At 32.5% G+C, this 15878-nt stretch overlaps 1 protein-coding gene across 1 annotated transcript; it reads left to right on the plus strand.

Annotated features, from left to right (window-relative positions):
• Window positions 1-223: 223 nt before the first annotated feature.
• LOC100809969 (dnaJ protein ERDJ2A) lies at window positions 224-8081 on the plus strand. The gene is made up of 11 exons (XM_014761989.2): window positions 224-370; window positions 1004-1230; window positions 1372-1467; window positions 1624-1744; window positions 1976-2082; window positions 2174-2391; window positions 2882-3059; window positions 3178-3297; window positions 4385-4471; window positions 6256-6366; window positions 7013-8081. Exons 2-11 carry the CDS (start codon window positions 1045-1047, stop codon window positions 7844-7846), a joined length of 2058 nt encoding a protein of 685 aa, XP_014617475.1. The 5' UTR covers window positions 224-370; window positions 1004-1044; the 3' UTR covers window positions 7847-8081.
• Window positions 8082-15878: the final 7797 nt, after the last annotated feature.

Raw genomic sequence — 15878 nt, forward strand, 5'->3', positions numbered from 1 at the left:
AGTATATTAAAAATAAAATAGATTTCAAAACTCAATAAGTATTTCTAAAAATATTTACCAATTATCTACTAATAAAATTATTATTTTATACAATTTTTAATTTCAAAGATAATAAAATGAGAAAATAATTTTAGTCAACAAAAAAAACTGAAAATAATTTTCGTACAGACACTAAAATCAAGAATGCATTAATTTCATAAGAACTAAACTAATAATAATAATATTTAAGGCGTAAAATTATATAATTGTCCTCTCTCTCTCTCTGCGCTGCTGCGATCTCATCTCAGTGTTCTGAGGTTGCATCTTCTCAGATTTCCCTCTCCCATCCAAGTTGACCTTTCATTCCACTTCTTCGAATCCCAAGTCTCAGGTCTCTCTCTCTCTCACTCTTAATTGCATGCCTTTTCCTTCTCGATCTCTATAATTTCATTTCGATTCGTTTTCATCTCTGTTTCGGTTTCATCTCTGTTTCGGTTTCAAATCGATTCGTCAATTAAAACCTTTGGATTTCCCAATTCGTGGCTATTTAGGTTTTTGGTGGTTCTCATTCCACGCACTGTCTGAACCGTATACTCTGTTAGTCTTTAACTGTAACTGAAGCTGCTTTGTTTGTGTGTATGCGTGTGTGAGATAGAGGAACGGGGAATTCATTTTGTTTTTGCTGTTTTCGATTCGAATTTGATGATTATTTGTGTTTTCCCCTTGTCACATCTCATGCTGTTATAAACCTTAAAATCCCTAATGTAGAAACCTAGATTGGGTTTTTCTTTTTCGTGAGAGGCACTGATTGATAATCTCAATTTTTTTCAAATTCAGATAGGTCTTTTGCTACTTGTTTGATTATAGGGAATGCTCCAGGAATCTTTTTATTTATTTATTTATTTGTGTGTGTTTTCTGATTTACGTGTTCTGTGGATTGGTTGATAATTGCCTTTTTTTTTCTGTGAGGAAGGATTGTGTTTGAAGATTGAGCTGTGAGCAATAACGAGGGTTGCCTTTGCAGGTCTGGTAACCTTTTGAGGTTGTTGGGTGCAGAAGGGAGCGATGGCTGCTTCAGAGGAGAATAGTGCACTGTTCCCAATATTCATTTTGACAATAATGGCCATTCCTATAGTGCCATATACAATAACAAAGTTGTGCCGTTTTGCCAGTAAGAAATCAAAGAGCATTCACTGTCAGTGCTCTGAGTGCTCGCGGTCCGGGAAGTACCATAAATCGATATTCAAGAGGGTGAGATCATTTCTGCTATGTGTATTTCGTTATTTTCTTCAATGTTTGCTTGGTTTTACTTGTGATATTGAATCTAATTCTGCTGTGACCCACACTTGTTTCTTCTGAATTTTTTTTTCTCTTTCCCTTTTGGTTTTACAGATTTCAAATGTCTCAACCTGTAGTAACTTGACATTGTTACTACTTTGGGTGGTTATGATTGTTCTGGTTTATTACATAAAGACCATGAGTCGTGAGGTAAACAATTAGAAAGTTAAAATGAATTCAGCTATTCCACTTCTTGAGATTTGAAATTAGTATTGAGGGATCTTGTATTTGTGTTTAACATTTTACTAATTGGCTGAGACTTCCACTGGTGCACGTTCTGAAATTTTTCTTTTAAATTTTATGCAGATTGAAATTTTTGATCCGTTTAATATTCTAGGATTAGAGCCTGGAGCGGCAGAGTCTGAAATAAAGAAAAAGTATAGGCGACTTTCTATTCAATACCATCCAGATAAAAACCCAGATCCAGGTTGAAGGTGTTTCAGTTGTTTATTTTTTTTTATTGTTGCAATGCAAACTTTGATGTTTGCAGGAATGTTGGATTCCTACAATTGCCTATGTAACTGCTAACTGATATATTTTTATTCCTTTTATTTTAGAGGCACACAAGTACTTCGTTGAGTACATTGCCAAAGCTTATCAAGCTCTTACAGATCCAACTGCCTATGTAACTGATATATTTTTATTCCTTTTATTTTAGAGGCACACAAGTACTTCGTTGAGTACATTGCCAAAGCTTATCAAGCTCTTACAGATCCAACAGCTCGTGAAAATTATGAAAAATATGGCCATCCTGATGGCAGGCAGGTAATAAAACAGACGACTATGAAAAAATGCCAAGTGGCCTGTTATCTTTTTGTTTTCATGCTGTTGAAATATGCATGATATTTTATTGTAGGGATTCCAAATGGGTATAGCTCTTCCTCAATTCCTGCTAAATATTGATGGGGCATCTGGTGGAATACTTCTGCTTTGGATTGTTGGTGTGTGTATTCTCTTGCCGTTGGTCATTGCTGTTGTTTATCTCTCCAGATCATCAAAGTATACCGGCAACTATGTGATGCATCAAACACTTTCCACTTACTATTACCTTATGAAGCCTTCTTTGGCCCCCAGGTATATATACTTTGTTTATCTAGTTATGCTCTGTCAGTCTTTATTCTTGCCATTATTCTTTGAGTATATAGAGATCTGAATTTTATGCAGTCAGCGATTGAATATTTTCATTTATTAGCTTTTGTTAATGGTGTGTGTTTACACTGTGTGAATGTGTTGGTTTGCAAATGGATGTTTGTACAAAATAAAAAAGATTTTTAAACCCCTTTCAATTCCATACTGAATTTACAAGATCGAATTGCGATACAATATTAATGAAATATTGGGATTTAAAATATTACTTATCCAAGATTGAAAAGAATACAGTAAAGTAACAGGTTATTTTATTTAACCCTTTCTTATGATACTACTGGTAAGGACATTGGTATTTTGGAATATTACATAGTAATAGATTGAAAATTGAGTTATCCCCCTTCCAATTGATACAATAGGTATCTTTTATACTTTAAATGTTTAAAGTTTAATTATTTGTGAATATTATGTTGTACAGCAAAGTAATGGATGTCTTCATCAAGGCTGCTGAATATATGGAAATTCCAGTCCGTAGAACTGATGACGAACCTCTTCAAAAGCTTTTTATGTTGGTAAGGAGTGAGTTGAATCTTGACCTCAAAAACATCAAGCAGGAGCAGGCTAAGTTTTGGAAGCAACATCCTGCGCTGGTTAAGGTATCTTCTTGTGTGGCTAAGCCTAATGAAGTGCTTCATGTTTTTTCTGGGAATACAAGTGTTCTATTCTGATTTTCTCTGCCTTTTATATGCTGACATATATGCTATTTTCTTTCAGACAGAGCTGTTAGTTCAAGCTCAGTTGACCCGTGAATTTGCAGCTTTGTCGCCATCTTTACAAAGTGATTTCAGACAAATTTTAGAAACAGCACCCCGCCTACTTGAAGAATTAATGAAGGTGACTGACTGACTATTTGATCTTATGTATCTAAGTAGACTCAATGGTCATGCTTTCTTAGTTATGCTGTTCACTTTAAGTCTGCACTGTCTTTTGCAAATTGCAATCATGATTCAAAAGTTGCATCAATATAAAAATATCTGAACACTAAATTCTTAGAATTACTCAATATAAATAGAATCATCTCTTGCTAGTGCTCATGCCTGGGGCACCTTGTGCCCAGCTTATGGATTTTTTTTTTGTTGACTCTTAGACACTTGTCAAAATTGAGTTTTTGAATGTATGATGTGAAATGTTAAGAGGACCTGTCCTACAGGCAACCTGGTTTAACTGTAGAGTGTAGATTATATATGAACTGCTAATATATTTTTCTCTGTTTCTCAAGCATGAAGAAAACAAATACAGTGATAGAAAAAATGTTAATTGCTGAATGCTGAGGTGGATTTCAGTAAAACTTCCTTTTGGTAGAAGCTAAATTAGTAGGATGTAAATACCTTAGGCAAACATGTGGAAAATATTCAGTTTGCCTCCCTTATGAGTGAATTGGAACAAGATTATATTGTAAAAGGGAACTGAATAGAGGTAATAAATAATTAATTTCATGTGATGTGTGGTTTTTGTTATTATGTAAAGAATAATGGTACATGTGAGTGTGTGACAATATCCTATTCCCAAACTCAATCATGAATGACTTGGCAAAAGTATTACCAATCACTTTCCTGGAAAATATCTGAAATCCTAATTAAATGAAATGATACAGACCATATGGCATTTATCTTAAGCTATTGTGTGCTCTTGAAATGTTTTGGTAGCTTTTGTGTTTTCCTTATGCTAATACTAGCTTACTTTAGAAGATAGAGAAATAAGTAGGATAGTGGATCACTGAGATTTACAGTACCAAAACAAAGATCATACCTATCATTAAAGATGATGTCATACATACCGGTTGCTCATTGTAATCATGAAGTTTTGCTTGTCATCATTCTCTTATATGATGCATATGATATTTCTATTTCTGGATTTATAGTCATGAAGCTGTGATATTTGCATTTCAATACATTATTTAATGCTCTAATTTTTTTAAAAGATGGCAGTTATACCGCGAAATGCTCAGGGGCATGGATGGCTGAGGCCTGCAATTGGTGTTGTTGAGCTTTCTCAATGTATCGTCCAGGTGATGAATCTAAGTTTGAAGCCAAGTATATTTGCTCTGTGCAGTCATTTTTTTCTCCAATTTCTCCTTTCCATAATTTTACTTTTAAGCAAGTCATCTTCTGTGTTACATTTACACTTCGTTTTCATTGATTTTTTTATTTGGGAAAGAATTTTAAGGGAGTGAATTAGAAGAATTTCATCTGCTTGTTTATGGTGAATTAGAAGGAAAAAATGTTTAAATTCTGTGGCTCCCACCTAAATAAAATTCATCCCATCTGAGGCATGATTTGGGATGTAATAACAGTGCACAAAGGAGAAACTATCTAATTCATTTTTACAGTTTAACTTGTCTGACACCCAATTGTAAAATTGAATAATTTTTCATCTAATAAGAAAATTAAATAATTGGTATACCAAAGCAAAAAAGAAAGTTATATAATGGAGTAAAACATAATAAAGTGAAAAATAAATTTTTGAATTAACTTAAAAATATTTTCCATATAATTTATTTATTTATTTTCATTCTCTTTTCCACTATCTTTTCCATTCATCCAAACAAGTGAAGAGAAATTTCTCCCCTTCGTTTATTCTTATTTCTATCCATCCAAGCAACACATCTTTTTCTACTCAACTTCTCTTTTATTTCTGTCATTCCTATTTCTTTCCTTCTTAATTTTTTTTCTCTATTTCCGTATTTCCCTCATATAACTTGTAGGTCTTATGTGAGTATCATTGTATAGCCCTTGCTGAGGCTCATGGTGTGCCCTGACCTTGGAATGGGATAACTTTCGCTTCCCCTATACTTTTTATTGTAAGGAAAAAAATACTATTTAACCGATGATAATTAAAGCAACAAAGAAAAAAAGTACTAATATATATAATCTAAATGTAACTTTCACCTCAACATTTTCTTTTGTCTCTGTTGGAATATATGAAAAATATCTCATAATGTATTGATTGTTTGCATCTTGGTGTAGTTTTGAGTATTTTGGGTTTTCTTTTAGGATTGATGTTCATAGTTCCTTATATTTTATGATTTTTTTTCCTTTTTTGATTAAGATTTTGAGTCTAGTATTAGTATAAATAAGGGTTAGTGCTTTATGTTTTGTATGACACTATATCTCATTAAATTACACAGAAGAATATTATCCTGCTTCTCTTTTATCTCTTTTCCTCCCTCCCTACCTAAAGTCCCTATAGTTTCAACAGTTTCTTTGGACAACTATATTATAAAGTATAAACTAAAAATCAGAAATACCCAAACATGAGCGATGAGAGCATTTAGCAAGCATGGCCAATATTCAATTAAGTTCCTCCTTTCCTTTACACAGTCTGCTATTGTAGGAGAGAAACTTATGTCTCATGATACAGGTTTTCCATTTGTCATAGTTAATATGATTTTATTAGTAAAAGCGTTTAGATTTTAAAATGTGCTTGAAACATCATAGATAATCCTACAAGTAAAATGGGAGCCAAAAGTTTTTCATTTTTTAGCTCAAGCATCTTTTGGTTCGTATGCTATGAGTGATGTCTATTAGCTTAAAGTCATCTCTTCAAGATCAAGACAATTGGGTTATGTTACACAAATGTTGCACATATTGATATGTTCTTAGTTTAGGTTGAAAGGTGTCTTATTGGTATACTTTTATGAAATATGGAAATGTGAAGTTCTCATTGTTGTTCATGTTTGTTTTTCTTGTGTTTTTTAGCCAAACATTTTAACTGAAAATATAATCAATTTTTTGGCTTTGCTTTTTAATAAATCAATATTTATATGCTTTTCTTGATGTATGACCTATGCAGGCTGTTCCTCTCAGTGCTAGAAAGTCTACTGGTGGATCACCTGAAGGAATTGCACCATTTCTGCAGTTGCCACATATAAGTGAGACTATTATTAAGAAGGTGGCCCGCAAGGTATGTCAGCATTATTCATGACCTTGCCATCCAATTGTAAATGATTAAATTTCCCTGGTCTGGATCTGGATTTTCATGTCCATGCTGTTTACCTGTAGTTACATGGTCTAGAGGTCTTTAAGATTTACCTCAGATAAAATGTCAACAAGCCTTTTATGCACATTTTTCCTGGGGATCTAACTAGTTAATTAGCCACTTGTTGGATCCAATTTAATGGAATTTTTATTTCTGCTAAGTGTTCTCAAGATTGACAAATGCATAAATAATTAAGAAAATCTAGAAACAAAGAATGCGTCTATGATATGTTGATTGGTCTTTTTCCCCCCTTTTAATTTAGGTTAGAGTTTGAAAGTGGAAACCTTAATGTCTGATTTTGAAAGGGGGAATTCTTATTGGATTGGATCCTAATCTTTAGTGGTTTAATTACTAGTTTTATAATATTAATGATTTATCTTTTTTTTTTCTTTCTTAAACTGCATAGCCTTCTCTTTTATGCACAGTTAACCCAAAGTTGTATGTACTGTATAGTGACTATTGGCTATTTGAAATTCAAATGTTGAATTTTTTTACTTGGTCATTGAATTTCCAAATTGATCCCATGACATTGAGTGTTGGAACTAAGCATTTTGTCTTCTTGATAATGCAGAAAGTGAGAACATTTCAGGAACTTCATGACATGGACTCTCAGGAGCGAGCTGACCTTCTTATTCAAACAGGTGGGTTATCTTCCGCTGAAGTGGAAGACATTGAGACGGTACTGGACATGATGCCTTCCTTGACACTTGAGGTAACTTGTGAGACTGAAGGTGAAGAGGGTATACAAGAGGGGGACATTGTGACTCTCCATGCTTGGATAAATGTTAAAAGGGGTAATAGCCTGATTGGTGCTCTTCCACATGCCCCCTACTACCCATTTCATAAGGAAGAAAACTACTGGTTTTTGCTTGCGGATTCTGTTTCAAACAACGTGTGGTTTTCTCAGAAGGTTAGTTTCATGGATGAAGCTGCTGCTGTAACTGCTGCATCTAAGGCAATTGAGGAGTCTATGGAGGGGTCAGGAGCAAATGTGAAGGAGACCAGTAAGGTAGTTGCAGAAGCAGTTGAGAAGGTGAAAGGGGGCTCTAGATTAGTATTGGGCAAGTTCCAGGCCCCATCAGAGGGTAACTACAATTTGACTTGCTATTGTTTGTGTGATTCTTGGTTGGGCTGTGACAGAAGGACAAATTTAAAGCTCAAAGTTTTGAAACGAACTCGGGCTGGCACCAGGGGTGCTGTTTTGGCTGATGAAGGACCTATCATGGAGGATGGAGTTGAGGAGGATGAGGACAACGAGGATGAAGAGTATGATGATGACTATGAGAGTGAGTACAGTGAAGATGAAGAAGATGGCCAGAACACAAAAAATAAGAAACAAGCTGTCAATGGCGCCGTGAATAAACATGGCAAAGCTGCAGAAAGTTCAGGCTCTGATGAAGAATGAGAAGTTTTTTCTAACATCACAGAATCGTAATTTTCATCTTTTTCCTTCTTGGATGGTAGAACTATCAACTTGTAGCAGTAATAGTCTAATATTGTCCATTATGTTTATCAGTTGGACAGCGTTGATGCTTGGATTTCTGTTCGTATCCTAGTTCAGCTGATATCGTGATTAAATTGTCATATCATCCGAAAATTTTTATGGTAAAAATGAGAGTAAGGATTTAATTTTTATTTAAGGCCGGTGTACAACTATTTTAAATGCTTTTATTGAGAAACTTTTGTTGAGAGTTTTAATGTCGATTATTCCATGTAACCATCTCATCTTCAAGAATTCAACTTAGTTTTGTTATTATTTTTAGATTTTTTTACCTTGTTTGAATGGGGATCTTCAAAATTTCAAGGAATTTAAAATGCTCAGAATTTGAATTGCTTTGATTTTAATTTCTTTCATTTTTCAAATGCTTTGTTTGGATAAATTAATTCAATTCTTTTCATTTTAAATTTTTTATTTCGATAGGGTAATTCAATTTTTCTCATATGTAAAATTTTAATTTTATATTTTAAATAGATAAAATTTTAATATTAAACTTTATAGAAAATAAATACAATTTAATTTTGAAATATTAATTAAAAAATATTTTTAATTTGTAATAATTTATAAATATAAAATATTGATAATTTTAATTAGGGTTATTTTGTCTAATCACAATCAGTGATGTTTTTAAACTAGCATCAACTATTTTTCAATTGACATCAAATATGATTTTTTTTGTCAAAGTATGTCGGGAATATTTGTTAGTTTTTGGCTAACGTTGGTTGACTTTATTTTTTTGTCAATGTTGGCTAGATTTTTTTATTAATGTCGGCTAGGGTCTTTTCGAATGACATTGACCAAGACTATTTTTAGCCCATGTTGGCCTAAAAAATCATAGTAGGCATTGACAAAAAAAATCTACCTAATATCGGCTAAAAAATAGCTTGGTTGATGCCGACCAATAGAACCTACCTGATGTTGGCTGAAAAACATCATTGGTCAATGTTGGCCGAAAAATACCTAGTCGAAGTTGGCTAAAAAATAGCCTTGACCAATGTCGGACAAAAAATCCTACCCAACATTGACTATAAAGTAGCCTTGGCTGATGTTGACTAAAAAATAGCTCTCATTGATGTCGATAAAAAAAACTCTAGTCGATGCTGACTGTAAGAAGCTAGTTGATGTCGACTAAAAATAATCATGCCTGATGTCGATAAAAAATACCTAGCTGGTGTTAGCAGAAAAAACCCTAGCCAACATCAACTAAAAAACCTAGCTAATGTGGTTAAGAAATAGCTCTGGCTGATGTTACCCAGAAAACCCTAGTTAATGTTAGCAAAAAAATTCTAACTGACGTCGACTAAGAAAATCTAGTTGATATCAACCAAAACACCCTAGCTAACATCGACTAAAAAAATAACCCTAGCCGATATTGGCTAAAAAATAGTTTTGGCTGATGTTGGCTAAAAAAACCTAGCTGACATCGGCCGAAAAACCCTAACAGGTGTCTACTCAAAAGTTAGTCATGACCGATGTCAGTAGAAAAAATTTAGCTAACATCGGCCAAAAAAATCATTGGTCAACATCAACTGAAAAAACCTGGATGACAACGACAAAAAAAATCCTTGGTCAACGTTAGCAAAAAATTTTCATGAGTGACGTCAATGAGAAAATAACCATAACCAACATCATCTAAAAAAAAATCTTACTCGATATCGGTAAAAAATAGCTTTTGTTGACATCATACAATAAAAATATGACCAAAAAAACCTCGGCCAACGTCAGTGAAAAACATCTTATGTCGATATCGGCCGTAGAAACTTTGGCCACCCGTAGTTGTGAGTGTTGAGCGAGAAAGAGTCGCGAGCAAGAGAGTTAGAGTGAGTATCTTCGAAAAAGAATTTCAGATTCTATATTTTTTAAGAGAATTTTGAAATCCCACTCTTTAAGTCAATCAAAATGATTCATAAAAATATCAAAAATTAAATCTCCTTTCAAATACTCTATCCAAACAAGCTATTTCATCATAAATCATTTTAAATTCCTTGAAAAAATGAATTTCCCTATTAAAATGCTCCATCCAAATGCTACCTTAGAGATGGATGCTACAATGGACCACCTTTATAGGCGGTTTACGGTGTACCTTTTTGTTAATTAGGTTCATCTAAAGCTTAAAGCAATACCTTAAGGGTGCTATTGGTCCACCACCACCACCAAATGCCCAATTGAAAAATGATATATAGGTATTAAACAGAACAATTTTGTTGATGTTTAGATTAACCTTGCATTTGAATTAGGCAATCTAAGCGGATAATGTAATTTTCTAAGATATTTTAGTTACTGCTCACTAAAATGCAAAGCACCTGTGCGTCCGCACAGGTAAGCTGAAAAAAAAACAATATAGGTGTGAATTATACACTTATAATATTGCACAATATTGTTATTTATAAAATTTGAAAGCAAGTCAACGAGCAAAAAATTAATATAAGTTAAAAATGAATCATGGCTATGTATAAACTAAGTTGAAGATGAAACAAAAGGAAAATAGATATTATAAATGAAAATAGAAATAACAAAGTCATAATGTTAAGAGAAGGATATTATCGATTTACAAAAATTTACATAACTCAGAATAACATTGTACTTAATTTATAAACATGGTCAAAACAAAACATAGTTAACTATTGGATCGGGAATTCGAAGACAATTTGCATGTCAGGTTCGAAACATTGTGATTCACAAAAAACTTTCCATCCAGATCCAATTTTAGATGTCTTTCTCCGGTCATTGTAAACAATGCGACATTCCACAATATCTTCCCATTTCAAATTATTGAACCCTTTGTCTTTCATGAAATAATACATACTTGGAACATCCTGATATTAACAATAACTTTATGTGAGAAATGGAAGAAATTAAAATTTGGCAGATAAAGGTGAACCGAATGATTAAGTAAATTGCTGAGTAACTTGATAACGACTAATTATGATTATATTTTGGGATTAAATTATATAAGAATTTGTAATTTTTCTCTCATAATTCTTTTTTTGAGTAAATAATTGTTAAATTAACATCATTTAAGTTTTTATGTAGATAATATTAGAAGTGATGAATTTATGATGCTTAGTGAGCAAAATAAAGCAAAAAAAAAAGGATAATTAAGGAAAACAAGACTAATTAAGAAAAATTAAGGAAAACATGACTAATTAAGGAAACAGACTAATTCAGAAGTTCGCTTAGCTAGGCTAATATGCACATATAAAAGAAGAAGAGAGAAGAAGGAAAAACACAGAAATTTCAAGAGAATACAATTCCTTATAGAAAGCAAATACTAGAAGAAGGAAAAGCAAACATTGAGAGTTATTCCTTCCCTCCATTCCTTTTCTTATCTATTTCCCCTTTACTAAATATTCCCCTCTTGCAATTGTAAAGCCTCAATGACAATGAGAGGCTAAACCTCCTTTGTTGGAAACTTGACAACCAATTACTCTTGAGATAATTTCTGTTCCTATCTATTTAATACTATTACTTTTGCATTATCTTTTCTTGTACTTAATATTATTACTTGTGACTTGATCACCCATTTGCATGGTAAGTTTTAGGGGTAGCATTGGGAAACATTATTTTCTAATAGAATTGAGAAAGAATATCTAAATAAAGTCATCCCTAGGGATAAATTGATTTTTGTTTAGCCTGTTATACATATCTATTCTTAATGCAATTTACTATTTTAGCTCTACAAAGGAATTTGGGAGAGAAAATAGATAAATTAGGTTTTTTCATGCGGGGGACCAAAGTTAGAGTATACTAGTAGACGCAGGTGTAAATTAGAATAATTATAAATAGAGAAAAATCATTAACATTACATCCAAGAGTAGCTCTGCTAGGCTAAGTTCCCAACATTCTCATCTTCTGAATTTACTTCTACAATATTATTGGGTTCTCTAATTTTTCTGTATTTAATTAATCAATTTAAATTCTTGTTTAATATCTCCTCTTATTTGATTTAATTTTCTGCCAATTTAAATTACTGTTTTTCTCATAATCTTTTCAAGTCAATTTTTTTAACTTCTTTTATTAATAAAATATTCATCTACCTAAGTACAAAAAAAATCCTTGTGGATTCAAGACTCCGACTTCCGTTTTAACTTTACTACTTGAGACGAATTGGTGCACTTGCCAACCCATCAACATAACTTACCAAGCTGTTGCAAGTAATTTTGTATTGATTCAAAAGCACAGTGAACGTCACCGAATTTGGCACTTGATGGTATAGTGAGTGTCATTTTGGGAACGATTTTGGATGGTCGTTGGTTTTGAATATAGTCAGCAAGAATACACTTTGACCATAATAGGTTAATGTCACTTGATGATTTCTGATCAGCTGATAGAAATCCCTTAGTGCTGTCCACCTTGAGACAATGGTTGGGCTATCCAAATCTTGATTGTACACAAAAATATGCATATTCCCATTTTTGTCAACCAAATGCTAGTAAGGTTCAAGCTGGTCCTTCCATCTCATGACAAACGGCTTACTAACTTCACTGTAAGTCTACATTTGAAATACGTGTAACATTAGAATAAGAATAATTGGTTGGTTAGTTGTACAAAATAATTGGAAAAAAATGATATCTTAAATCAAAATGAAAATGACAATAATATCATAATAAATGGTTGACCTGCTCCTTGGCATGAATGGTGTTTAAAATCACTGATGTTCTTGTGATCTGTGACATGATCTTGGCCATTTCATAGCATTTTGTCTACTCTTCGTTCATCAATTTTGAACTCCATATAGAGTTAAAAAGTTCGCAGCATTAAATGTTCATACATAAATAACCATTTAAGCATATTATTATACAATGCTATAACAAAATTGACACTAATCTTGTGTCACGATGAAAGCCAGTTCCTACAATGCCTCACAAAACAACCAACCAATACATAAGTGTAATGAGATTGATAAAACTGCAACACTCATAGATTGTTGGAAAGAAAATTTCAAATGGCAACAGAACAAAGCTAAAATATTAACTTCAAAAGTACTCTTTCATAATATACTACATGGTATATCAATGATACTCAAAGAAGTACAGAAACTAACCAATGTCGTAACACTACATGATACATATGATTTTTTTTCAATGTATCATTCTGTGTTGATAGTAGCTAGAGCTATGAATACAATGTTCATATAAATGAAATTGGTAAAATAGAAATGATTTTATGATAGTTTGGCCCAAAATTATCACTTATTAAGAAAGTTCATGAAATATGTTGATTCTTGAACAACTTAATGTATATTGTAATAATAGTTAAGCCCATTCAATTAACATGCTTAACATAATCTGTTGTTAGCCACTTGTAATGCAATTTGATAAATTAAAACTAAATGCCCAGGTCTATGTTTTCTGTTCCACAATGTTTTGATTATTCAAAAAATAATATATTCTGTTAACGAAACAAAGGAAATGCAGAGAATCGAAAGACTAATATAATGTTGGCTCCATGAGAGACAATAGAAAACCCTAAATACAGTGTATTGGTACAAAAAATCTTACCAGGCACAGTGCTTCGACGAGTGTTAGGTGTCTGGTTGAGAGTGGTAGGCAACGACATTGGTGTAGGAAGGCACTGTCGTTACACATCATATGGACCAAGTTCATCTTCCAAGCCAAGCTCTAACTTCATTTTTGGGAGAAAATTGATGTTGTTTCCACTGGTCAGTGAAGAAGGCAAAGCAAGCTATGGAAATGCAAAACATGAAATGAAACTGTGTTTGCGGTTTTAAAAATAAACAAACATTCAGCAGCACCACCTTTGCTTCCTGCATCCACCAATATACTTGCACACCTCGGATGATTTGAAAACAGTCCTTTGCTGAATCTGATACGTTTTACGAATCCATAAAGTCATTATAGATTTGTATTTCGTATTGATCAATAGCGATTATTGGTTTATTGCTACTATTTTTAGTGTGTATAAACATAATTTGTGCAAATTTATTTAAAATTAAGTTTTCGGCTAATGAATTACATTAATATGACAATTTAAAATTGAGTTTCAAATTAATTAAAAAGAGTTTTCATGGTATCGTATAATATGGACAAAGAGATAATTAAGGCCTATTATATCTGTTAGTAACTATTGACAGCTGCATGAAGAAAATGTGGGTTTATAGACATTATTATAACAATCGAATTCATTTTTTGATTATGTGATTAATTTATTTTTGATTATTTCAATAGCTAGTTAATAGAAGACTTTGATATTTAAAAAGATAAATTACAATTTATTTGAAGTGGTTATCGAATTTTTTTGGCTCAAGGTAGCATGAAAGGATGAAAATTATAGTTCTTGTCTTAGTTCTTTTATAAATCATTCAATTTTGTAATTCTCATTGCCTTTGAAATCAATTGATATCAGTAGGAATAGTCATCATATACGTAGTACAGGTATGGCTAAATGTTAATTCACTATATTACATCAAAGTGCAGATGATAAGTGAGGTCAACTTTAGCTCTGGTGTATTTAGAAAGATGAAGGAACTGACGATAACAATATGTTTCCAATCATGATACCTTGCAGCTTAAACTCTTAGAAAGTGACGCTTATAATTCAAAAATAAAAGTTGCACCATTACACTGTGATACCATTTATCCACAACAAAGTATTACATACAAAATCAAACTAATTTTGGCTTACATGACATATACTGTAGACACCAAACCATACAAGAGTGGTGTTAAACATTGCATTAAGTATAGATGCATTTAGCCTTAAACTGAAACCCGATGCTCCATATAAGAGTGGTGTTTTTATTCAATGAGTAAGACCAAACCATTACACTGTAAATACAATATAATACCTTATCCCAAAATTACACATATAATCTTAAACTGAGTCCAAATCAATAAACCATTCACTACAAACACATGTTACAATCTTAGGAGGAACAAAGGTAATTAATGACTCATCTTCAGACAACTGACAAACACAAAGAAGTTTATTTCAAGTGCCTAGCTTGTAGATAATGTTAACTGTGTTAAACAATTTCAAAGAGTGTTACAATAATTTGGCTTGCATCAAATTCAGCAAGAAGTTGATGTAATCAAACAAATTTTGCAAAAACTTGATGTGATGAAGGTGTTACAACATACATTGCAGTAAACAACCCTGTATGGAAAAGGTTCATGATCAATATCAATAGCTTTCAATTTCATTAGTAATTATTTAGCTAGTTTTAGAAAATACTACATATTTTGAAGAACTTCCTTGAAAACCACATTGTTTGTTATGTTTAGTGGTTTTCATTCTTTATCACGAATAAGAATTTTCAATCCACTTTTGCTCTGAACTCTTGAGAATGCCACATAAAGCTGACCAAACTTCCTATGTTTTTTCCTGAAATTATCCGTGCTTCAATAACATGATTGGTTATTCTAGTGGCAATTAGCCTTGTTCCGTTGCAAAGACATTCTGCTTGATCTAAATTCCGAATCAACATAATATGTGTGCCTGTTTTCAGCCTTATCTTATGATTAGGTATTCCTGATGTCTTCAATGAATTTAGAAATTCTGGTGTAACAACTTCATAACATTCACTTATTACCCCATCTCTCATGCCAATTGAATCACAATTGAAATATTCTTTCTCTTTACTTGAGATGGTTTTTAATTTGTAGTCATTTATTTAGTCTACGACCTTATTTGTTAAAGCTAGAATAGCTATGTAACAACTTCATAACATTCACTTGCTGCCCCATCTCTCATGTCAATTGAATCACAACTGAAATATTCTTTCTCTTTACTTGAGATGATGTTTAATATGTAGTCATTTATTTAGTCTACGACCTCATTTGTTAAAGCTAAAATAGCTCTAGATTTGAGAAATTCCTCATCCTTATACTTGTGTTGGATATCTGGGTAAGTATGACTGGCAATTGCTTCAATAGGATTGATGAAGTTTGTAATCAACAGTTCTGATGGAATTTCTCTC

Source organism: Glycine max, chromosome 9 (assembly GCF_000004515.6).
Source record: "Glycine max cultivar Williams 82 chromosome 9, Glycine_max_v4.0, whole genome shotgun sequence".
Taxonomy (NCBI): domain Eukaryota; kingdom Viridiplantae; phylum Streptophyta; class Magnoliopsida; order Fabales; family Fabaceae; genus Glycine; species Glycine max.

Excerpts from the sequence above, each read along its gene's own strand:
- LOC100809969 (XM_014761989.2), top strand. The coding sequence starts at position 1,045 with ATGGCTGCTTCAGAGGAGAATAGTGCACTGTTCCCAATATTCATTTTG. Across the intron at positions 1,745-1,975 it reads AGATAAAAACCCAGATCCAG|AGGCACACAAGTACTTCGTT; the intron begins GTTGAAGGTGTT and ends CTTTTATTTTAG. Across the intron at positions 3,060-3,177 it reads AACATCCTGCGCTGGTTAAG|ACAGAGCTGTTAGTTCAAGC; the intron begins GTATCTTCTTGT and ends ATTTTCTTTCAG.